Source organism: Oncorhynchus gorbuscha, linkage group LG19 (assembly GCF_021184085.1).
Source record: "Oncorhynchus gorbuscha isolate QuinsamMale2020 ecotype Even-year linkage group LG19, OgorEven_v1.0, whole genome shotgun sequence".
NCBI classification, from domain to species: Eukaryota; Metazoa; Chordata; class Actinopteri; order Salmoniformes; family Salmonidae; genus Oncorhynchus; species Oncorhynchus gorbuscha.
Window position 1 is genome coordinate 53,422,018 of NC_060191.1, and position 23,018 is coordinate 53,445,035.

Consider the following 23,018-nt stretch of genomic DNA (forward strand, 5'->3'; position numbering starts at 1 on the left):
CCGTATAAAGTCACTTCCTCAACATTTGATTTACTAATGTACTCTTTGCAAACTATAGTGCTTTATGTTTTTATCTCTGAAGGACGATTTCATCCTCTGTCTCTATGTCTGCAGTGCTGCTGCTCTGTGTTTGGCCCAGGCCCTCCTCAAGTGTCCTGTTCTTAAGAGCCTGGGCACTGGGTGGGACCATGCAGGGGCCGTGGAGGGGGTCGGGCCACCCAGCCTCAAGGAGAACATCATGAGCTGGTTGCTGATGAATGAACAGAGTGAAGAGGCAGAGGAGAGCTCAAGACCACACCCCATCATCTGCAGGTGGGCAGTTTATCACTGGGCTCATATCACATTTTTATTCACGCTTAACCTCTCTGCTAGTGTTGTCTAAATCAAATCAAATTTTATTAGTCACATGTGCCAAATACAACCGCTGTAGACCTTAGTGAAATGCTTACTTACGAGCCTCTAACCAACAATGCAGTTTAAAAAAAATACAGCTAAGAATAAGATATAAAAGTAACAAGTAATTAAAGAGCAGCAGTAAAATAACAATAGCAAGACTATATACAGGGGGGGTACCCATACAGAGTCAATGTGCGGGGGCACCGGTTAGTTGAGGTACTATATACATGTAGGTAGAGTTATTAAAGTGACTATGCATAGATGACAACAGAGACTAGCAGTGGTGTAAAGAGGGGGGGGGGGGGGGGGGTGGCAATGCAAATAGTCTGGGTAGCCATTTGACTAAATGTTCAGGAGTCTTATGGCATGGGTGAAGAAGCTGTTTAAAAGCCTCTTGGACCTAGACTTGGCACTCCGGTACCGCTTGCCGTGTGGTTGGATAGAGAACAGTCTATGACTAGGGTGGCTGGAGTCTTTGACAATTTTTAGGGCCTTCCTCTTACACCGCCTGGTATAGAGGTCCTGGATGGCAGGAAGCTTAGCCCCAGTGATGTACTGGGCCGTACACACTATCCTCTGTAGTGCCTTGCGGTCGGAGGCTGAGTAGTTGCCTTATCAGGCAGTGATGCAACCAGTCAGGATGCTCTCGATGCTGCAGCTGTAGAACCTTTTGAGGATCTGAGGACCCATGCCAAACCTTTGATTTGAGATCTGAGATCTTGGCCAACAACCTCCTCCCCTCACTAAGAGCATTTAAGATGGGTCGTGGCTGGGTCTTCCAGCATGACAACGACCCAAAACACACAGCCAGGGCAACTGGAGTGGGTTCGTAAGAAGCATCTCAAGGTCCTGGTGGCCTAGCCAGTATCCAGACCTGAACCCAATAGAAAATATTTGGAGGGAGCTGAAAGTCCGTATTGCCCAGCGACAGACCCGAAACCTGAAGGATCTGGAGAAGGTCTGTATGGAGGAGTGGGCCAAAATCCCTGCTGCAGTGTGTGCAAACCTGGTCAAGAACTACAGGAAATGTATGATCTCTGTAATTGCAAACAAAGGTTTCTGTGCCAAATATTAAGTTCTGCTTTTCTGATGTATCAAATACTTATGTGATGCAATAAAATGCAAATTAATTACTTAAAAATCATACAATGTGATTTTCTGGATTTTTGTTTTAGATTCCGTCTCTCACAGTTGAAGTGTACCTATGATTAAAAAAAAATGACAGACCTCTACATGCTTTGTTAGTAGGAAAACCTGCAAAATCGGCAGTGTATCAAATACTTGTTCTCCCCACTGTACATGCTGATAGAAATGTGGTAAAACTGATTTAATTTTCCCTGCGTTAAAGTCCCCGGCTACTAGGAACGCCGCCTCTGGGTGAGCATTTCCTTGTTTGCTTATGGCGGAATACAGCTCATTCAATGCTGTCTTAGTGCCAGTCTCTGACTGTGGTGGTACGTAAACTGCTACAAAGAATACAGATGAAAACTCTCTCGGTAGGTAGTGTGGTCTACAGCTTATCATGAGATACTCTTCCTCAGGCGAGCAAAACTTTGAGACTTCCTTAGATATCGTGCACCAGCTGTTATTTACTAGTGGGATTATTTTGTCTTGGTACAATGTTTTACATCTGTAATTGTTTTAACACATTCCTAATAAGAGTTTGTCTTATTCCTCTTTTCACAGGGATTTTCCTCATAACCTCATCCCCAGAATCCTTGTGCCTTTGACCCTCAAAGACACCCGAGCTGGCATTATGTTTCTCCTTGGAGCAAAGGGACTTGAGAGGTGAGGGAAATATTTATCTAAAACCGATAAATTCAACCATATTGTCATCAGTGTCAACATAACTCCATAGATTTCATGCCGCCTTCAATCTTTCCTTCTGCCTTAAGTGCTGTGATGCAAGAGCAAGCACAAGTGGAAGTTAAAGGTTCCCTGAGTGAGATTGAGAGCATGTACCTGCAGTTCAGCTTTGACGAGATGCCCTCTAACCCCATGGTGAAAGTGATGGTGTCCTCAGCCGGCACCCAGCTCACTGTTGTCCCCAGCCTTAAACACAAGCTGGAGCAGGGCCTCTTGTCTGTGGCTGACCACCTACTCAACTGCTACTCCCCAGATGTGAGTGAATGCCTATGTTAGAACCATGGTTGTGTGAGTTGGTGTATGTTCAAACTAAGTACTGTGTGTGTTTTCTCCTCAGTCTCAGACCACACCACCAGAATGCCTGGTTCGTTGTTCAAGTCTCCTTACTGGCGTTTTAGCAGGATATGTCTCTACTGGTCTTCTGACTGAGGAAGAAGCCTGCCATTCCCAACTCTTCCTAAAGGCCAAGGTAGTCTGAACGGGTTGATAACATTTCTTTAATGCCTGCTGAAATCCACATATATGTAATTCATTGTATATTCTGTTGGCTTTTCGAAGGCACTGGTCCAGGATTTTAGTGAGTACATATCTAATGTGAAGGTGAAGATGGCAGAGGATGGGACAATGACCACACTCAGGTCTGTCATGCGGCTGTGCACACAGTGTGTGAACAGAGGGGTTAAGGTAAGACAAGCATTCTTCCTCGTCGTTATCACCACCATCAACATCTGTGTTTAAAATCTGTCTCTCTATCTGTACTATCATTGACTTCCACATATCCTCTCCCACAGGACAGTATGAGCTCTGTCTCTTGCAACTTGTTCATGAAGATTTTCCCTGCGAGACTTTTGACTGAACTGGCAGAAATATGCAAACTGTTGGTGAGTCATGGAGAGTTTGCTTTCTGTCCCATGAACCATCATTTTGACCATTTGAATAACCATCATTTGGACCTGTTTAACCACTCTATAATGATCTGAATTATGTAAGCTCACCCTGTGTCTCTGTTTCTAACTCACAGCTGAACAGCTCCTGTAGGAGAGGTAGTGTGGGGATTGAGGAGGAGATCACAGATGAGGACTGGGACATGACGAGGACACAGGCTGACCAGCAGGAGGATATTGACCTGTTTGATGATGGAGACGGACCACAGACCAGCACATCTAAGGGGACTCACAGACAGAATGTGGACCCCAATGACACGCAGTGTGGTTTTGGCAAGTGGATGATATCCCTCGTATGCCACATGTAAAATGAACCCCTCAGCGTCAGCCACTATGTCAGGATAATATAGGTTGAGGTGGAGCTATTGACATTGTGTACACCCCATCTGATACTTTCAGATCAACGATATATTTCCAGAGGTAGGGGCTTGGCAGATGATAATCAGACCAGGCATTGTCCTCCATGCATTTCTAGGAATCAACCAGTGACCAGATGGTCATTTAAATACTCTTATCTTCTCCTAGATGCTAAAAGCCTACTGGCTGAGGAGCATTTGGCCCAGCAGGATTTAGCCATCTTGGCCAGTCTAGAGTTCCTGTCCCTGTGTGTATCGGCTGAGTTTATCCACGGGCTCTCTTTCAAACCAGTGGAGGTTCGCCGCAGGTTACTACTGCTGCTGGAGCAGATAGACTGCACCAAGCCACTTCACCTCAACATGGTGAGTGACCAGGACTGTGTAGTGGGGTCAATGTTGCACAGCTAATCGTTGTTCCCTACCAATCATGTTGGAAATGACGACTGATGATGATCTTGTATCTCTAACATGGAATACTAATAGTTCATTATTTTCCTGTCCCCCCTCAGTACCTGGTCCTTCTGAAGAAACTACCTGCTGAGGACACATCGCTGGCAGCTGAAGAGTTTGACTCACTCCTCAGACCTCTGGCGTAAGAAAGGCCTCTGTTTCTAGATTCATATGTCAAGTATACTATGCTATACAGTAGGTGTCAAGTATACTATGCTATACAGTAGGTGTCAAGTATACTATGCAATACAGTAGGTGTTAAGTATACTATGCTATACAGAAGGTGTCAAGTATACTATGCTATACAGAAGGTGTTAAGTATACTATGCTATACAGTAGGTGTCAAGTATACTATGCTATACAGTAGGTGCTGGAGACGTTAGGACTTTTTTTGTGCTTGCAGGGATCTTTGCTCATTGTACCGCCAGGACCAGGAGGTCTGTGCTGCAGTGCTGCTGGGTCTGCTACCGTCTATCCGTAGTCTGGGCCGTACCCAGGACCAGCACAATGACATGAGACACGTCCAGGGAGCTCTGCTCCAAGTGGTCTCTGGATTCTGGTCAGCACCAAAGTCCATTTTTGTATTTTGACTTTACAATAATTCTGGTTATTTGTTCTTGAATTGAACTTCCAACTTTTTAATGGTCTCTTCTAGCATTTTGGGCAGAACGGGGAAATGCACAGCAATTGTAAAGGTGGCATTAATTCACTGTCTACTGGCTCTACTGGAGGTGAGCTCACAATGTTTTAAAATCACGGCATAGTAACTGCCCATGATAACCACCCTGTCTTTAGGTAGATAGAGCGTATTAACACCAAAGATTTACTTCCCTGCCTCTGCCCCTATGTCAGGCTGACCCTTGCTGTAAGTGGGCGGTCCTTACCCTGAGGGAGGAGAAGCTTCCAGTGTCCGTCATCCTCCCGTCCCACCTGTCTGACTCTCACCATCATGTACGAATGCTTGCAGCCATGACAGTGGAAAGGTTGGTTTTTACCGACAGAACACTCTCACCAGCCTTAATTCCATCACAGAGGCTAATGTCTCAAGTTAAAAAGTAAATATTGACATGTTTGACATGTCTACCATGCATGCTCTCTTCCATCCATAGGCTGTTTTTGGAGATGACACCGGACAGCTTGGAGAAGAGAAAGATGCTTCCTCTGAAATGCCAGCAGACAGCCTTTGAGAACGTCTACCTGAAAGCCCAAGAAGGGATGAGGCTCCAGGTAAAACCTGTCTTTCACATGTTACTCTGACAGAAGTTATGGCCAGTCCGTCTCACTATCCCTCTGCTCTCCCTGGTGTGTCACAGAAGAACAGCTCTCCTGAAGACCTGAGTGACGAGACCTTTAACCGCAAGGCCACGCTGCTGAAGAGTGTGTCGGTGGTGCTGTGCTGCAGCCCCGTCTGTGAGAAACAGTCCCTCTTCGCCCTCTTCCAGTCCTACAAGGAGAACAACATAGAGGAGCCACTCATCAAAAAGGTAAGGGCAAATCATTTGGCTACACATATTTACGGTCTCATCAATTATTATGTGTTGTATTCATGTTTCTTAAACTGAAAGCACTTTATAGTGAATGTGGGTAACTTTCCCTTTCCACCAGGGGTGGAAAAGGTACCCAATTGTCATACTTGAGTAAAAGTAAACAGAAAATGATTCAAGTGAAAGTCACCCAGTAAAATATTACTTGAGTAAATGTAATTGCTAAAATATACTTAAATATCAAAAGTAAAAATCTAAATCATTTCAAATTCCTTATATTAAGCAATTCAGATGGCATCATTTTCATGTTTTTATTTATTCACGGATATCCAGGGGCATGCTCCAACACTGACATCATTTACAAACTAAGCATGTGTTTAGTGAGTCCGCCAGATCAGAGGCAGTAGGGATGACCAGGGATGTTCTCTGTTTAGTGAGTCCGCCAGATCAAAGGCAGTAGGGATGACCAGGGATGTTCTCTGTTTACTGAGTCCGCCAGATCAGAGGCAGTAGGGATGACCAGGGATGTTCTCTGTTTAGTGAGTCCGCCAGATCAGAGGCAGTAGGGATGACCAGGGATGTTCTCTGTTTAGTGAGTCCGCCAGATCAGAGGAAGTAGGGATGACCAGGGATGTTCTCTGTTTAGTGAGTCCGCCAGATCAGAGGCAGTAGGGATGACCAGGGATGTTCTCTGTTTAGTGAGTCCGCCAGATCAGAGGCAGTAGGGATGACCAGGGATGTTCTCTGTTTAGTGAGTCTGCCAGATCAGAGGCAGTAGGGATGACCAGGGATGTTCTCTGTTTAGTGAGTCTGCCAGATCAGAGGCAGTAGGGATGACCAGGGATGTTCTCTGTTTAGTGAGTCCGCCAGATCAGAGGCAGTAGGGATGACCAGGGATGTTCTCTTGATAAGTGTGTGAATTTGACAATTTTCTTGTCCTGCTAAGCATTCGAAATGTATTGAGTACTTGTGGGTGTCAGGGAAAATGTATGGAGTAAAAAGTACATACTTTTCTCACCCCCTCTAGGTCCTGGGCAGTGTGTCCAGAGCTCTGGGCTACAGGAGTGTGGAGGGGTTTGTCAGCTCTCACCTGGATTACCTGGTGGCAGAGTGGCTGGGCCAGCATGGCTACACTCTGGAGTCCTTCCCTTACACTCTGCTCAACCACGCCACTCTCAAGGACTTCTACAGGTAGGTGCACATGCTTAGTTTATGTTCTACATGACATTTTTTACTTTAGTTTATTTAGTAAACATTTTCTTCACTCTATTTTTTTAAACTGCATTGTTGGTTAAGGGCTTGTAAGTAAGCATTTCACGGTAAGTTCTGCACCTGCTATATTTATTTTCTTTTTTATTTCACCTTTATTTAATTCAGTTACTATTCAAATTTGGCGCATCCCATACGTTTTATGTCCGTAAAGTGACTTTTTGTGAATTTACTGATCTGACAGAATTGAGGTGAAAGTAGAGTTTCTACCATATTGCTTTCACCTATTCAAGCATGTCAGATCACCTTAAAGAAGGAATGAAGGAATGATGCATCTATCGATTTCTTTGTTGTTTCTTTGTTTTATCCCAGCTCCTCCTATCAGGTCCTTATCCCACACCTGGTCTTCCTGGATGACTTTAAGCAGGTGAAGTCCATCAGCACCCTCCTGGGTAAGGACTGGAAGAAGCTGCTGGCCAACTGCTTCCCTAAGATCATGGTTAACATCTTGCCCTACTTTGCCATGTCGGGCCAGGATGCCCAAGTGGCCCGGCAGAGAGAGAAGGCCCACAGGGTCTATGACCTACTCAAGGACAGCAACTGCCTGGGCAAACCGGTGAGGAAGAGACGCTTGGAGTCTCTGTGCCTGCAGCTGAATGTGCTTAAAACTCTGTAGGATGTTATCATGTATAAACCAGGATTGGGTTCCATTCCTTTTCACTTCATCCCCTGAAGTGGCTGAATTGAAATGGAATTGACTCCAACCCTGATGCCAGGTTTGCTAACTGTCGTGGAAATTTTAATCAGAAAGGAAGAAAAAGACTGTAGATTCTTCAAAACTTCAACCAAGCAAAATATAAAACATTGTAGGACACGGCTTTCTTACACTACTACATTGTCTTTGTAAAGGGCTTCTGTTGAGCCAGTTTGTTAACCTTCACATGGTACAAAACATTCTTATGGGAATCATTTAAACAGTTACAAGTCATTTGAAAAGTTACACAGGAGTACACCCGTCGTCTGTACAAAGAGGACAATCATCACGTTGACACTGTCCACACGGCCAGGGTTCAGCGTCAACCTCCTGCTTTGTCCACCTAATCTGTCACGGTTTTCCAATGTAGTCCTCCAGTGACTCTTTAGCTTTCTGGGGCAGCAGGTAGCGTGGTTAGAGCATTGGGCCAGTAACCGAAAGGTTGCTAGATCGAATCCCCGAGCTGACAAGTAAAAACAAATCTGCCGTTCTGCCCCTGAACAAGGCAGTTAACCCACTGTATCTAGGCCATCATTGTAAATAAGAATATGTTCTTCACTGACTTGCTTAGTTTAAGAAATGTTGAATAAAAAATATAAATGTATACATTCTGTGTGCAACTGGATGGCTGACCAATCAGTCATTGGTGGGTAATGTTCCTTTATGCGATCACGCAGTGCAGCCAGTTGGGCCTGATAGGGTTCATCGTCCGTCCATAATATGAATCTCTCGTCAATACACACACACTCAGGAAACAAAAACAAACAGTATTTGGTTAGGAACGTCTTCCTTGCTTATAATTAAAAAGGAGTAATTTCTTCTCATCAAAATCTTTTTGAATTACTCTGTCATTTTTGATTTTGTACCCACATGGTAGTTCCTCCTATGCACATTTAAGGTTTTAAATGTATAGCTGGTTTCCCAATCATAACCAACTGTTTTTACCACTCCATTGATTAATGCATTTTCTTTTACAATATTTTTCAAACCTGCAGGAATATTTTTTAATTCTATCTCAGGACCCTGAAACACTTTCATCAGGACCCTGTCCTGGTATCTATAGTACTTTAGGACCCTGTCCTGGTATCTATAGTACTTCAGGACCCTGTCCTGGTATCTATAGTACTTCAGGACCCTGTCCTGGTATCTATAATACTTCAGGATCCTGTCCTGGTATCTATAGTACTTCAGGACCCTGTCCTGGTATCTATAGCACTTCAGGACCCTGTCCTGGTATCTATAGCACTTCAGGACCCTGTCCTGGTATCTATAGCACTTCAGGACCCTGTCCTGGTATCTATAGCACTTCAGGACCCTGTCCTGGTATCTATAGCACTTCAGGACCTTGTCCTGGTATCTATAGCACTTCAGGACCCTGTCCTGGTATCTATAGCACTTCAGGACCCTGTCCTGGTATCTATAGCACTTCAGGACCCTGTCCTGGTATCTATAGCACTTCAGGACCCTGTCCTGGTATCTATAGCACTTCAGGATCCTGTCCTGGTATCTATAGCACTTCAGGACCCTGTCCTGGTATCTATAGCACTTCAGGACCCTGTCCTGGTACCTATAGTTCATCAGGACCCTGTCCTGGAACACTTTCATCAGGACCCTGTGCTGGTATCTATAGTACTTCAAGACCCTGTGCTGGTATCTATAGTACTTCAGGACCCTGTCCTGGTATCTATAGTACTTCAGGACCCTGTCCTGGAACACTTTCATCAGGACCCTGTCCTGGTATCTATAGTACTTCAGGACCCTGCCCTGGTATCTAATAGTACTTCAGGACCCTGTCCTGGAACACTTTCATCAGGACCCTGTCCTGGTATCTATAGTACTTCAGGACCCTGCCCTGGTATCTAATAGTACTTCAGGACCCTGTCCTGGAACACTTTCATCAGGACCCTGTCCTGGAACACTTTCATCAGGACCCTGTCCTGGTATCTATAGTACTTCAGGACCCTGTCCTGGTATCTATAGTACTTCAGGACCCTGTCCTGGTATCTATAGTACTTCAGGACCCTGTCCTGGTATCTATAGTACTTCAGGACCCTGTCCTGGTATCTATAGTACTTCAGGACCCTGTCCTGGTATCTATAGTACTTCAGGACCCTGTCCTGGTATCTATAGTACTTCAGGACCCTGTCCTGGTATCTATAGTACTTCAGGACCCTGTCCTGGTATCTATAGTACTTCAGGACCCTGTCCTGGTATCTATAGTACTTCAGGACCCTGTCCTGGAACATTTTGATCAGAACCCTGTCCCGGTATCTATAGTACTTCAGGACCCTGTCCTGGTATCTATAGTACTTCAGGACCCTGTCCTGGTATCTATAGTACTTCAGGACCCTGTCCTGGTATCTATAGTACTTCAGGACCCTGTCCTGGTATCTATAGTACTTCAGGACCCTGTCCTGGAACACTTTCATCATGACCCTGTCCTGGAACACTTTCATCAGGACCCTGTCCTGGTATCTATAGTACTTCAGGACCCTGTCCTGGTATCTATAGTACTTCAGGACCCTGTCCTGGTATCTATAGTACTTCAGGACCCTGTCCTGGAACATTTTGATCAGAACCCTGTCCCGGTATCTATAGTACTTCAGGACCCTGTCCTGGAACATTTTGATCAGAACCCTGTCCCGGTATCTATAGTACTTCAGGACCCTGTCCTGGAACACTTTCATCATGCATTTACATCTGACGATTGCAAACCATAGCATCTCAATTAATATTAATTTAGTACTTTGCCAAATAATGCGCATTTACACGGGAATACCTCTATTAAAAAACAGGTTTTCTCCACGCACAGTAGAGCCCTCCTTGTCACTAACACAAGGTCTTCTTCACACACCGAATTCTCCTCTACACACAGTAGTCTTCTGTCACTAAGAGAATATATATATTTTAATGTGCACTTTAGTTGTCTTTTTAAAGAAAGTCAGTCTCACCCTTAATTTGATTGTTCGGGATGGCGTATCTGTCCAATGACGCTCCCTGGCAGGTCCGTGGCGGGTCCCTTCTGCTCCACTCAGGCGAAGTGTGGGCTCTCTGAACTACATCTAATGCAGCCCCTGCGCACTGTTAACCTTGGTGTCCGATCAGCAAACGGAGTTGGCCAATCCATCCTCGTCGACAAGAATTGTCGTCGAAATTCTAACCAGAATGGAAGAGAGAGACTGTAGATTCTTCAAGTAACTACTTTATTAGTCTGGAGCGGTTCACAAATTCACTCAATGGTGCAGAGGTAACAGCCCAACTAGCAAGATTTGGGTCTCAGCTTTTATAACCTTTTGTCTACGTGGCAGTTTAGCGAATGTGTAAGAGCCTGATGGGAACATAGTAACAAAACTTGCATTGTCACTTGTTTGTAAGCTATCTAGCTGCTGCTGCTCAAGCTAGCCTCTGGTCTCTCCATATCTCCACACAGCTGTGCTCTTGAAAGATACAAAAAGAACAGGATGGACCAAAAATTGTGGTCACTCTCAGACGGCCCTTTGTCTTTGGCCCCGCGTCACTAAGATACACAAGAGTGGAAGAACACCAGCTTCTTCTTACATGACAGAAACATGACAGTGGGAATGTACAGGTTTAAGGCTTATACAGCGTATGTTCATAAGAGTTTCTCATTTTCCCACCATACAACCATTTCAGGTTGAGCTAGCTACAATCCGCAGCAGTCAAGTGAACCTGCATTAGAAGCTGTAAAAGCCATCTTTAATGTCTGTCTCTCTCACAGACCTAACTTACTGTATCACTGTTGGACTTTCCACAGCAAATCGACAGCCTGATTCACAGTAACCTGTCAGACATTGTGGTGGAGCTGTTGATGACCCTGTATGAAGGGGCTGCTACTGAGGAGGGGGACAGAGGGGACCTGAGAAGGTTCATAGGGTAATGTTCACTACACATCACTCCACAACCACCCTTACTTGCATTCACAACCTTTTCATTGACTGTGATGTTAATATGTTCTCTGTAGGGAACTGGACCCAGCCCCAAACCCACCCTATTTCAGCTCCTATGTCATAAAAGCCACACTGGACTATCTCAGCTCGTGTCACAGTGCCAATCTCAAGTCCCTGGTGGCCATTTTATCCAAGACTCCGGTAAAATCCTCTCCTGCTCTCATCATTGTATTGCAATGGCTGTAAAATGTTGTTACACAATGGAACAGAATAGGGCTTTACAAAGTTGCGTGGTTTCGTGAGCCCAATTTTTCAAAACGTTTAATCTGGAAAGGAATCCGGATTCTGTGATCCTCTTGTGTTGTGATTCTAGATCTCCATCCAGAGGATCCTACTGGCGGTGTGTCAGAAGGCAGCTGAGACGATCAATGCCTACGAGAGGCACCGCATCCTGATGATGTACCACCTGTTTGTCAGCCTGCTGCTCAAGGAGGTCAAGGACGGCCTGGGGGGAGCCTGGGCCTTCGTCCTCCGAGACATAATTTACACACTCATCCACCACATCAACAGCAGGTTAGGGGTAAACACACACACACACACACACACACACACACACACACACACACACACACACACACACACACACACACACACACACACACACACACACACACACACACACACACACACACACACACAAAGTCTGCTGCTCACACACAGATCCAATGGAGTGACTCATCATTTTTGCTCTCTCTAGTAGTTGACTGTTTTTCTGCCTGTTCTTGTTTTCTGACAGGCCGGCCCAGTTGGACGAGGTGTCCAGCCGTAGTTTCTCCCTGTGTTGTGACCTACTGACCTCTGTGTGTCGCACGGCCGTGCAATTCTGTGACGATGCTGTGGAGAGCCACCTGCAGGTTATCGTTGGTACTCTCACTGCCCAGGTGACAACCCAACTTGCTATCTCACAGCAGGTAAGACATGGTTGTATTACCTGGCCAGTAGACTATTTATATGACAAATAATAATTTGCTCCAAGTAGGTATTACCCTGTTCATTGTTCTCTTTTTCCTTCTCTCTCCCCTCTCTTCTCGCTCTTTTTTTTCTTTCTCTCTGTTGACCTCTCTCTCTCAGGTGCTCAGTCTGTTGAAGTTCCTGGTTGTAGAGAGTCAGGACAAGCTGAAGAGTGCCATCCAGAAGTTAGAGCCCTTCCCAGACCGACCTGAGTTCAGAGAGCTGAGGGGCGTGCAGCACACACTGAAGTACAGCACAGGCAAATTCACTCTCAGACAGGTAAGGACACTCCCTTCACACACAGGGCACAGCACACACCCTCTAACCACTCATGTATGACCTCTACAGCTGATGCACACGTCTGTCACACTATTGCCACATTCCATGAGCCTCTCTGTGTCTCGTCCACAGGAGATAGCCCACTTCCTGTCTGTGGCTTCCTGTGACTCCCTGCCTCTGACCAGACTGGAGGGACTGAAGGACCTGAGGAGACAGCTCCACAACAACAAGAGCCAGATCAGACCGCTGCTGAGAGAGTGCCTCGGTCAGAGAGGGGAGGGCTACCGTAGTCTAGATATGTTACCAGACCCATGTATCTGTGTGTGGGGATGAGTGTGTGTTAGTTTGCCCTTTTTGAATCCTATCTCTGTACCTCTTCATTCTAGCGGACCCTGCAGAGAGTGTGTTGGTGCTGCTGGTCCTTAACCTACTACAACTCTGTAAGCTAGCAGCCAATCACCCTGGAGGAAGAGACATCTTAGGTACGTATGGTTACCACAACCTCATTGTTGGCACTGCGTATGTTTCCTCTCTCAGCCCAAAAAAGCATCAATAATTGTTTGTGTGATAGGAAGTAGTTTCGGCCGGCTTGGCACCGTTGTGTGAAAAGGGTATTAGTCTTTTCCTTGACCATGTGCCTATGTTTTTATAGAGGCTGCAGGGAGCTGTCTGGGAGAGCTGGGGCCTGTGGATTTCTCCACCATCGCTCTGCTCCATGGGAAGGACCAGCTCAATGCCAGAGCTGTATCACTCTTCCCTTCAGTGGAACCACAGTGGCTCTACATCACCCTGAACTGCATCAACAACGCCCTCACACACCACTGGTACATCATACAGGGGTCTACGCTGACATGTTTTCAAAGAGCACATTTGCTCCAAAGTTGAAAAATGTAGGTTTAGAATTTTAGAAAAATATTATAGGTATAAATGATAATTGCCACCAATTACAAAATACATTTGTAATTTGCTCCCAAATTACAATTCCAGGTAGCACACGAAAATATTTAGGAGCATACGTGACCATAATGGTAGCAGTTTAGAGCCCTGCCATATACTGTATCTAATGGCCCTAAAGTACTTTCCTACTAATTCAACACTGAATTTAGCACAGGGAAGTAGCCACTGTATTGTCATATGTTTTTCATATAATGAGTGTGTCTTGACATGCTGTCATGTTTTGTTGTGGTCCCATGTGTTTTTGTGTCAGTATTGAGGTGAGGCAAGCTGCTGTCCAGAGCCTGAAGGACATCTTGGCCACTCAGGCTGGAGCTGACTTCTGGGAGATCCATAAAGACAACCGTGACCCTATGCTGGCTTACCTCAACCCTTTTAGGTCTACCAAGAAGAAGGTTGGGCAGACTTTTCAAGACCTGAAATATCACATCCTTGTATGTGTGTCTGAATTTCGTAGTGTGTGAATTTGTTTGCATACATATATGTGTCTGTGTGTGTGCGTTAATTATCCATTCACCTGTGCAGGTGGTCGGGATGAGTGAGGAGGTGAGCTTGGTGGCTAGGGAGCGGCTGGAGAGCCAGGACCTGTGGGTGCCTGAGGCTGGCGGCCATAAGGCCTGGTTGAAGATGCTCTGCATAGTTCTGCTGGACAGTGGAGGGGTCAGGAGTGAAACTCTGCTGCTTTCCCGGCCCCTGTGTCTGGTGAGGGCATGGCTGTTATATCTCTAGGCCAGCACTTGTGCTAATGCTAATTTCTTGTTCAGTCAGGCATCTCTTGCTACGCCGTTGTAAACACATGTTCAATTTTGGCTCAACTTTCCAGTCAGATATCCCTGTCTCTAACCCCTATCCTTTCCCATGTGTTCAGGTGAAAACAGACTTCTGCCAGAGGGTGCTGCCACTCATCATCCATGACATCCTGCTGGGGGACTCTGACGGCTCCTGGAGGAAGCTCCTCTCCACACATATCCAGGACTTTTTCACCAGCTGTGTCAGTCGTGCCCGGGCCTCTAGCCGCTCCACCACTCCTCTCCTCTCAGACTCTGGTGGGTTTTACTCTCCATCTCTCAACATTTTTCTCTAGATCTTTCTCTCTCTCTTCCTCGCTCCCTTTTTCTCTCCCTCTCTCTCTAGCTTTCTTTCTTTAGCTCTTTCTCTCTCTTTCTCGCTCCCTTTTTCTCTCCCTCTCTCTCTAGCTTTCTTTCTTTAGCTCTTTCTCTCTCTAGCTTTGTTTCTCTCTCTCTAGCTCTCTCGCTTGCTCGCTGTGTATTTTTGACTTTAGACATTTCCAGTAGGTTTTTCTCCTGAAGATCAGGTCATTACAGTGTTTTTTATTATCTCAGCAGGAGAGTCTGACATTTCCAACCAGGGTCCGTTGGATAAGGCCTCTCTGCGCACCATGCTCTCTGTCATTAACTATCTGAGGCAGCAACAAAGACCTCTAGGATCTGATAGGTTTGTAGATGCATTTGCTCTTATCTTCCTGACCTGTACGACTATAAAATCTACTGCACCCCTCTCTTTGTTAGGTGGTACGGTGTTTGATGCTGTTGTGTTGGTTCTAGTAACTTGTGTGGTACGGTGTTTGATGCTGTTGTGTTGGTTCTAGTAACTTGTTTGATGCTGTTGTGTTGGTTCTAGTAACTTGTGACGTACGGTGTTTGATGCTGTTGTGTTGGTTCTAGTAACTTGTTTGATGCTGTTGTGTTGGTTCTAGTAACTTGTTTGGTGCTGTTGTGTTGGTTCTAGTAATTTGTGACGTACGGTGTTTGATGCTGTTGTGTTGGTTCTAGTAACTTGTGTGGTACAGTGTTTTGATGCTGTTGTGTTGGTTCTAGTAACTTGTGACGTACGGTGTTTGATGCTGTTGTGTTGGTTCTAGTAACTTGTGTGGTACGGTGTTTGATGCTGTTGTGTTGGTTCTAGTAACTTGTTTGATGCTGTTGTGTTGGTTCTAGTAACTTGTTTGATGCTGTTGTGTTGGTTCTAGTAACTTGTTTGGTGCTGTTGTGTTGGTTCTAGTAACTTGTGACGTACGGTGTTTGATGCTGTTGTGTTGGTTCTAGTAACTTGTGACGTACGGTGTTTGATGCTGTTGTGTTGGTTCTAGTAACTTGTGTGGTACGGTGTTTGATGCTGTTGTGTTGGTTCTAGTAACTTGTTTGATGCTGTTGTGTTGGTTCTAGTAACTTGTTTGATGCTGTTGTGTTGGTTCTAGTAACTTGTTTGGTGCTGTTGTGTTGGTTCTAGTAACTTGTGACGTACGGTGTTTGATGCTGTTGTGTTGGTTCTAGTAACTTGTGACGTACGGTGTTTGATGCTGTTGTGTTGGTTCTAGTAACTTGTGTGGTACGGTGTTTGATGCTGTTGTGTTGGTTCTAGTAACTTGTGACGTACGGTGTTTGATGCTGTTGTGTTGGTTCTAGTAACTTGTGACGTACGGTGTTTGATGCTGTTGTGTTGGTTCTAGTAACTTGTGTGGTACGGTGTTTGATGCTGTTGTGTTGGTTCTAGTAACTTGTGACGTACGGTGTTTGATGCTGTTGTGTTGGTTCTAGTAACTTGTGACGTACGGTGTTTGATGCTGTTGTGTTGGTTCTAGTAACTTGTGACGTACGGTGTTTGATGTTGTGTTGGTTCTAGTAACTTGTTTGATGCTGTTGTGTTGGTTCTACTAACTTGTGTGGTACGGTGTTTGATGCTGTTGTGTTGGTTCTAGTAACTTGTTTGGTGCTGTTGTGTTGGTTCTAGTAACTTGTGACGTACGGTGTTTGATGCTGTTGTGTTGGTTCTAGTAACTTGTGACGTACGGTGTTTGATGCTGTTGTGTTGGTTCTAGTAACTTGTGACGTACGGTGTTTGATGCTGTTGTGTTGGTTCTAGTAACTTGTGACGTACGGTGTTTGATGCTGTTGTGTTGGTTCTAGTAACTTGTGACATACGGTGTTTGTTGTGTTGGTTCTAGTAACTTGTGACGTACGGTGTTTGATGATGTTGTGTTGGTTCTAGTAACTTGTGTGGTACGGTGTTTGATCCTGTTGTGTTGGTTCTAGTAACTTGTGTGGTACGGTGTTTGATGCTGTTGTGTTGGTTCTAGTAACTTGTGTGGTACGGTGTTTGATGCTGTTGTGTTGGTTCTAGTAACTTGTGTGGTACGGTGTTTGATGCTGTTGTGTTGATTCTAGTAACTTGTTTGATGCTGTTGGGTTGGTTCTAGTAACTTGTGACGTACGGTGTTTGATGCTGTTGTGTTGATTCTAGTAACTTGTTTGATGCTGTTGTGTTGGTTCTAGTAACTTGTGTGGTACGGTGTTTGATGCTGTTGTGTTGGTTCTAGTAACTTGTGTGGTACGGTGTTTGATGCTGTTGTGTTGGTTCTAGTAACTTGTGACGTACGGTGTTTGATGCTGTTGTGTTGGTTCTAGTAACTTGTGTGGTACGGTGTTTGATGCTGTTGTGTTGGTTCTAGTAACTTGTGTGGTACGGCGTTTGATGCTGTTTTGTTGGTTCTAGTAACTTGTGTGGTACGGCGTTTGATGCTGTTTTGTTGGTTCTAGTAACTTGTGTTGTACGGCGTTTGATGCTGTTTTGTTGGTTCTAGTAACTTTTGTGGTACGGTGTGCCACTCTAACTTCTGGTTGGAGCTGAACTACCTGGAGGTGGCCAGGGCAGCCCAGTCCTGCTCAGCCCACTTCACAGCCCTGCTCTACTCTGAGATCTACGTCGACAAGATCAAGACTAACATGGAGGAGAACCGCAGGTACACTACACATCATGGGAGATACTGATGTCTCTTATGTCTTTCTTGTTCTGTGTTGTTCACATCGTTCTTTACCTCTGCTTACAGAAATCCGGCCAGAACGTCGCGCAGAATCACATTTGATGAGAGCAGTCAGAACTTCACCATCTCCAGTCTGACAGAGGAGAGTGTGAAAGACACTGGTATCAGTCTACAGGTAGAGTTGATTTTGCAATTAACCTTTAGTGTTGTTGTCCAATGCATAGCTCCATACTGTCATTTCTGTACCATGTCTTAGGACCTACTGATTGAGGTGTATCGTAGTATTGGGGAGCCAGACAGTCTGTATGGGTGTGAAGGTGGGAAGATGACCAGCGCTCTCACCAGGTGAACTTTGTTATCCTATTTTTGTTTTATCTTGGATATTCAAAATTTTGTTAGCTGAGAATTCTCTTTTTGTGTGTCTGTTTTGAAGGATTCGAACCTATGAGCATGAGGCGATGTGGGGAAAGGCTCTGACCTCCTACGACCTCCACTCCAATCTTCCTGATGGCACACGGCAAGTGGGTATTGTGGAGGTAAGCAGAAACTTGTTTGAACTCCAAATCTGTATTGTCTCTGTCTGTCTGTGTAAACCATTGTTGGGGACAGATGACAAAACCTAATGCTGCTTGTCCAATGGTCCCTCAGGGTCTGCAGAACATTGGTCTGAGCAGTATCCTGGCCACCTACCTGCGGGGTCTGGAGAGTGAGGGGGTGGAGTGGGGGGCGGAGCTAAGGGAGCTAAGGTTTCAGGCCGCCTGGAGGAACATGCAGTGGGACTGTGACCTATCAGAGCGGTAAGTGGAAAGGGCCTCGGGTTGTGACTTATCAGACAGGTGAGTGAGAGGGGCCTCAGGACTGTGGCCCATAGGAAAGGTGAGTGGGAGGGGCCTCTGGAAGACAAGGGGTATGAAAGTAAGGGTTCCTGAGGTGGTATTTTAGAAGGTGAAGAAAATATTGCTAAATGGATTGACATGTGCCCTTGGTGTCTTGCCTTCTTGCTTGTTTCAGGAATGAGAAATTGAACCCTGGCTTCAACGAGTCAGTGTTCTGCTCCTTGCAGGCTTTGAGAGACAAAGAGTTTTCCACATTCGACCAAACTCTTAAATATGCCAGGTAAAACAAGGTTTCCCTCATGGAAATCAACAACTCTCAGCCATCAAAATATCACCACACAAACAACTATACTCATTGAAATTAATTGTGTGTGGCATCAGGGGCAATGAGGTGGAGGAACTGTGCAAAGGCAGTCTGGAGGCAGTGTCCTCTCTCTACCCTGCTCTACGGAACCTCCAGAGGATCAGTGAGCTGGAGAGCATCCGACAACTCTTCTCCAAGTATGATCTTCCTTCCCAGCATGTCAACATCGCTAATTTCAAATGTCTATACAGTATAGAAAGTGTATTTTATATTTGATTTGAAACCCACTGTGTCTCATACCTCAACACAATGCACATCCACAAACCTAGAGATTTTGTATTTTTTTATACATGTTTTATTTGCACACAATAAAAAAATACTAAACACTATGATGGTTTAAAAGTTAAACAAAAAGAACATGGGAGACTGTTACGGAGGAGTGTAAATGCTTTTTTTAGGGTGCGTTGTGTTGTATTGTATTGTTGTATGCTTTAATGATGTAATGTATTGATTGTTGCTGCCTTCTTGGCCAGGTCTACCTTAAAAAGTGTCTCTGTCTCAATGGGCTTTTTCTGGTTAAATAAAGGTTCAATTAAAAACCCCAGGGGGACTTGTAGGCTCCTCCCTCTTTCAAATATTATACAAAAAAACATACAAAAAACACATGATCAGATTTTTTATAGAGTGCTGGGTTTTGATACTTCAATCTCTTAGGTAATACAAGTCATGTAAGTTATATTTCCCCTGGCCTGTGGCAGGCCCCTGACCGACGTAGGCCTGGCCGAGGTGTGTTCCCATTGGCAGCAGCACTCCCAGCTGCTGGTTGACAGTGACTTTACGCTGGTGGAGCCCATCCTGGCCCTGCGCTCCGTGGCCCAGGAGACCCTAATCTCCCAGGAGAGAGACCCTGAAAAGAACAAGTACCTCAGCACTGTCCTCACCTCCCACCTCATGGAGCTCTGCCAACTGGCCCGCGCCGCAGGAAACACACAGGTAGACTGGAGCTCAGCGCTCATCGTGGGGGTGTTTCATACGTGTATAGGGTTTATATAGTGTCTTCCACATGTATAGTGTGTCTACTCTACACGTAATAGGAGGAGAATGAGTGCACATGTTTTCTATGGTCTGGATTCACTCAGCACTCCTGACCCATTTACCAGTATGTTCTCTTAAATATTGCAGCACAACATGCATTTGCATTGGTGTCTATGTGAGTGACTATATTGGTCTCTATGTGTGAGTGACTATATAGTGCACCCCTGTGCCCGTCTCACCGCTGTGCCCTTTTCACCCCTGTGCCGTCCTCACCCCTCCCCAGCTGGCAGAGCGGGCGGTTTTCCAGATGAAGCAGCATGGCGGAGGAGGGGGGGCAGGGCTCCACAGCGTCGTCATGGCAGCTGGAGGAGGCCCAGGTGTTTTGGGCGAAGGGAGAGCAGGGTCTTGCTCTGGGGCTACTGAGACAGATGATCCACACTCTGGAGGAGCAGGTCAGTGGGAGTCAGTCTACATGTTAACTTCTTACGGCTGAGATCCCGTTAACGGGATCGATATGACAGCAGCCAGTGAAAGTGCAGGGCTCCATATTCAAACAACAGAAATTTCATAATGAAAATTCCTCAAACATACAAGTATTTTACATCATTTTAAAGATAAACTTGTTAATCGCACCACAGTGTCCGATTTCAAAAAGGCTTTACGACGAAAGCACACCATCTGAGTATGTTAGGTCAGTACCTTGTCACAGAAAAACACAGCCATTTTTCCAGCCAAAGAGAGGAGTCACAAAAAGCAAAAATAGAGATAAAATGAATCATTAACCTTTGATGATCTTCATCAGATGACACTCATAGGACATCATGTTACACAATACATGTATGTTTTGTTCGATAAAGTTCATATTTATATCCAAAAATCTCAGTTTACATTGGAGCATTACGTTCAGTAATGTTTTTCTTCCAAAAACATCCGGTGATTTTGCAGAGAGCCACATCAATTTACAGAAATACTCATAATAAACATTGATAAAAGATACAAGTGGTATGCATGGAACTTTAGATTAACTTATCCTTAACCTGTTACTCCTACCCCCTACTTTTTCAAACATTCTGTTAAAAATAGCGCAACATTTCAGTGCCCTGCTGCTCATGCCAGGAATATAGTATATGCATATGATTAGTATGTGTGGATAGAAAACACTCAGACGTTTATAAAACTGGTTAAATCACGGCTGTGACTATAACAGAACGTGCGTTTCATCGAAAAGCGCAGGAAAATCTGATCACTGAAAATGGAAATATATATCCATCCGCCACTTCAACCCATTGATAAAGGCAAACCACAATAAATGGGGCTGAGGTTGCAATACCTACAGCTTCCACACGATGTCAACAGTCTTGTCATTTGCCTAGGCTTTGTTTCTTGGTCAAACGAAGAAGAGACAAGCCATTTGTTCAGGTCTCAGACCAGATATTTTGGTTGAGATTTACCCGGACATTATTTCCAGACGGACAGCTAAAGAATATACATCGCCTCGTGATCAATTTGATTGCTTATTAACGTGTACTAATACCTAAATTTGCATTACAAAAGTATTTCGAAGTGTTTTGTGAAAGTTTATCGTCAACTTTTTTCATTTAAAAAAATGACGTTACGTTATAAGACGCTATTTTTTTCGTTTATCACACAGTCTTCATAGATCGATATCTAGGCTATATATGGACCGATTTAATTTTAAAAAAGACCCAATAGTGATTATGGGACATCTAGGAGTGCCAACAAAGAAGATGGTCAAAGGTAATGAATGTTTTATATTTTATTTGTGCGGTTTGTGTAGCGACGACTATGCCAATTATTTTGTTTACGTTCCCTGCGGGTCTTTTGGGGTGTTACATGCTATCAGATAATAGCTTCTCATGCTTTCGCCGAAAAGCATTTTAAAAATCTGACTTGTTGCCTGGAATCACAACGAGTGTAGCTTTAATTCAATACCCTGCATGTGTATTTTAATGAACGTTTGAGTTTTAACTAGTACTATTAGCATTTAGCGTAGTGCATTTGCATTTCCAGATGTCTAGATGGGACGCCTGCGTGTCAGGTAGGAGCAAGAGGTTAATGCAACCGCTGTGTCAGATTTCAAAAAAGCTTTACCGAAAAAGCACACCATGCTATAATCTGAGTACAGCGCTCAGAGACCAAAACAAGCCATACAGATATCCCCCATGTTGTGGAGTCAACAGAAGTCATAAATAGCATTATAAATATTCACTTAGCTTTGATGATCTTCATCAGAATGCACTCCCAGGAATCCCAGTTCCACAATAAATGTTTGTTTTGTTTGATAAAGTACATCATTTATGTCCAAATACCCTCTTTTTGTTTGCGCCTTTTAGTTCACAAATCTAAATTCACGACGTGCAGGCCAGACGAAAAGTTTAAAAAAAATCCATTACAGTTCGTAGAAACATGACAAAAGATGTATAGAATCAATCTGTAGGATGTTTTTAACATAAATCTTCAATAATGTTTAAACCGGAGAATTCCTTTGTCTTTAGAAATGCAATGGAACGCAGCTACCTCTCACGGGAGCGTGCCTGACTGAGCTCATGGCCTTCTGACAGACCTCTTACTCAATCTGCTCTTATTCTCTCCTCCTTCACAGTAGAAGTCTAAAACAAGGTTCTAAAGACTATTGACATCTAGTGGAAGCCATAGGAATTGCAATCGGACCAAATTTACAATATCTTGTCTTGGGAAAGAGTTGAAAAACTACAAACCTCAGATTTCCCACTTCCTGGTTGTTGTTTTTTCTCAGGTTTTTGCTTGCCATATAAGTTCTGTTAAACTCACAGACATCATTCAAACCGTTTTAGAAAGAGTGTTTTCTACCCAAATATAATAATAATATGCATATCTTATTCTGGGCCTGAGTAGCAGGCAGTTTAAGCTAGAGCTTAATTTTGTTCCTCTGTCTTGGCCAGGTTAACGTTAACCCTGCCCTGGTGCCGGTGTTCACAGAGTGCCTGAGGCTGTGTGGGAACTGGCTGGCAGAGACGTGCCTGGAGAGCCCTGGGGTCATCCTGGAGAAGTACCTGGAGAGGGTAAAACTAAGGCCCATATAATATAATCCACTCCTTGGGCACAGTTGATCTATAGTGTGTGACTGTCTGGGTCTGTGTGTGTGTGATTGTCTGTGTGTTTGACCTCCTGTAGGCAGTGGTTGTGATCGAGGGCCATGCGATAGGTTCAGACACCAAGCTGCAGAGCCAGAGGACGCAGGCCTTCCTGTCCCTGGCCAGGTTCTCAGATGCCCAGTACCAGGGCATTGATAACTACATGAAGTCATCTGAGTTTGAGAACAAACAGGCTCTGCTGGAGAAGGCCAAGGAGGAGGTGGACTTGATGAGGGAGCGCAAGGTCAGCACCAACAGGTCAGACACAAACTCACAGCAGATGAGAACACTTTTAACCTTGTGTGGTTTTGAATCCG

General features: G+C 44.8%; 1 protein-coding gene across 1 annotated transcript in view; it reads left to right on the forward strand.

Moving 5' to 3' along the window:
- Positions 1-23,018, forward strand: part of LOC124004686 (serine-protein kinase ATM-like) — a 42,551-nt gene that overhangs the window by 12,351 nt on the left and 7,182 nt on the right. Inside the window, 40 exon segments of the mRNA XM_046313380.1 lie at positions 115-312; positions 2,083-2,184; positions 2,292-2,517; positions 2,600-2,731; positions 2,821-2,946; positions 3,054-3,143; positions 3,284-3,479; positions 3,732-3,925; positions 4,072-4,154; positions 4,416-4,571; positions 4,668-4,743; positions 4,865-4,995; positions 5,122-5,239; positions 5,326-5,496; positions 6,524-6,687; positions 7,078-7,321; positions 11,235-11,353; positions 11,442-11,568; positions 11,741-11,940; positions 12,164-12,338; positions 12,499-12,657; positions 12,790-12,922; positions 13,044-13,139; positions 13,310-13,481; positions 13,865-14,006; positions 14,137-14,313; positions 14,480-14,657; positions 14,958-15,066; positions 17,213-17,371; positions 17,459-17,567; positions 17,649-17,737; positions 17,826-17,928; positions 18,041-18,189; positions 18,404-18,508; positions 18,610-18,729; positions 19,291-19,525; positions 19,851-19,888; positions 19,890-20,019; positions 22,510-22,629; positions 22,742-22,959. Of these exon segments, the coding sequence (XP_046169336.1) occupies positions 115-312; positions 2,083-2,184; positions 2,292-2,517; positions 2,600-2,731; positions 2,821-2,946; positions 3,054-3,143; positions 3,284-3,479; positions 3,732-3,925; positions 4,072-4,154; positions 4,416-4,571; positions 4,668-4,743; positions 4,865-4,995; positions 5,122-5,239; positions 5,326-5,496; positions 6,524-6,687; positions 7,078-7,321; positions 11,235-11,353; positions 11,442-11,568; positions 11,741-11,940; positions 12,164-12,338; positions 12,499-12,657; positions 12,790-12,922; positions 13,044-13,139; positions 13,310-13,481; positions 13,865-14,006; positions 14,137-14,313; positions 14,480-14,657; positions 14,958-15,066; positions 17,213-17,371; positions 17,459-17,567; positions 17,649-17,737; positions 17,826-17,928; positions 18,041-18,189; positions 18,404-18,508; positions 18,610-18,729; positions 19,291-19,525; positions 19,851-19,888; positions 19,890-20,019; positions 22,510-22,629; positions 22,742-22,959 (5,769 nt within the window).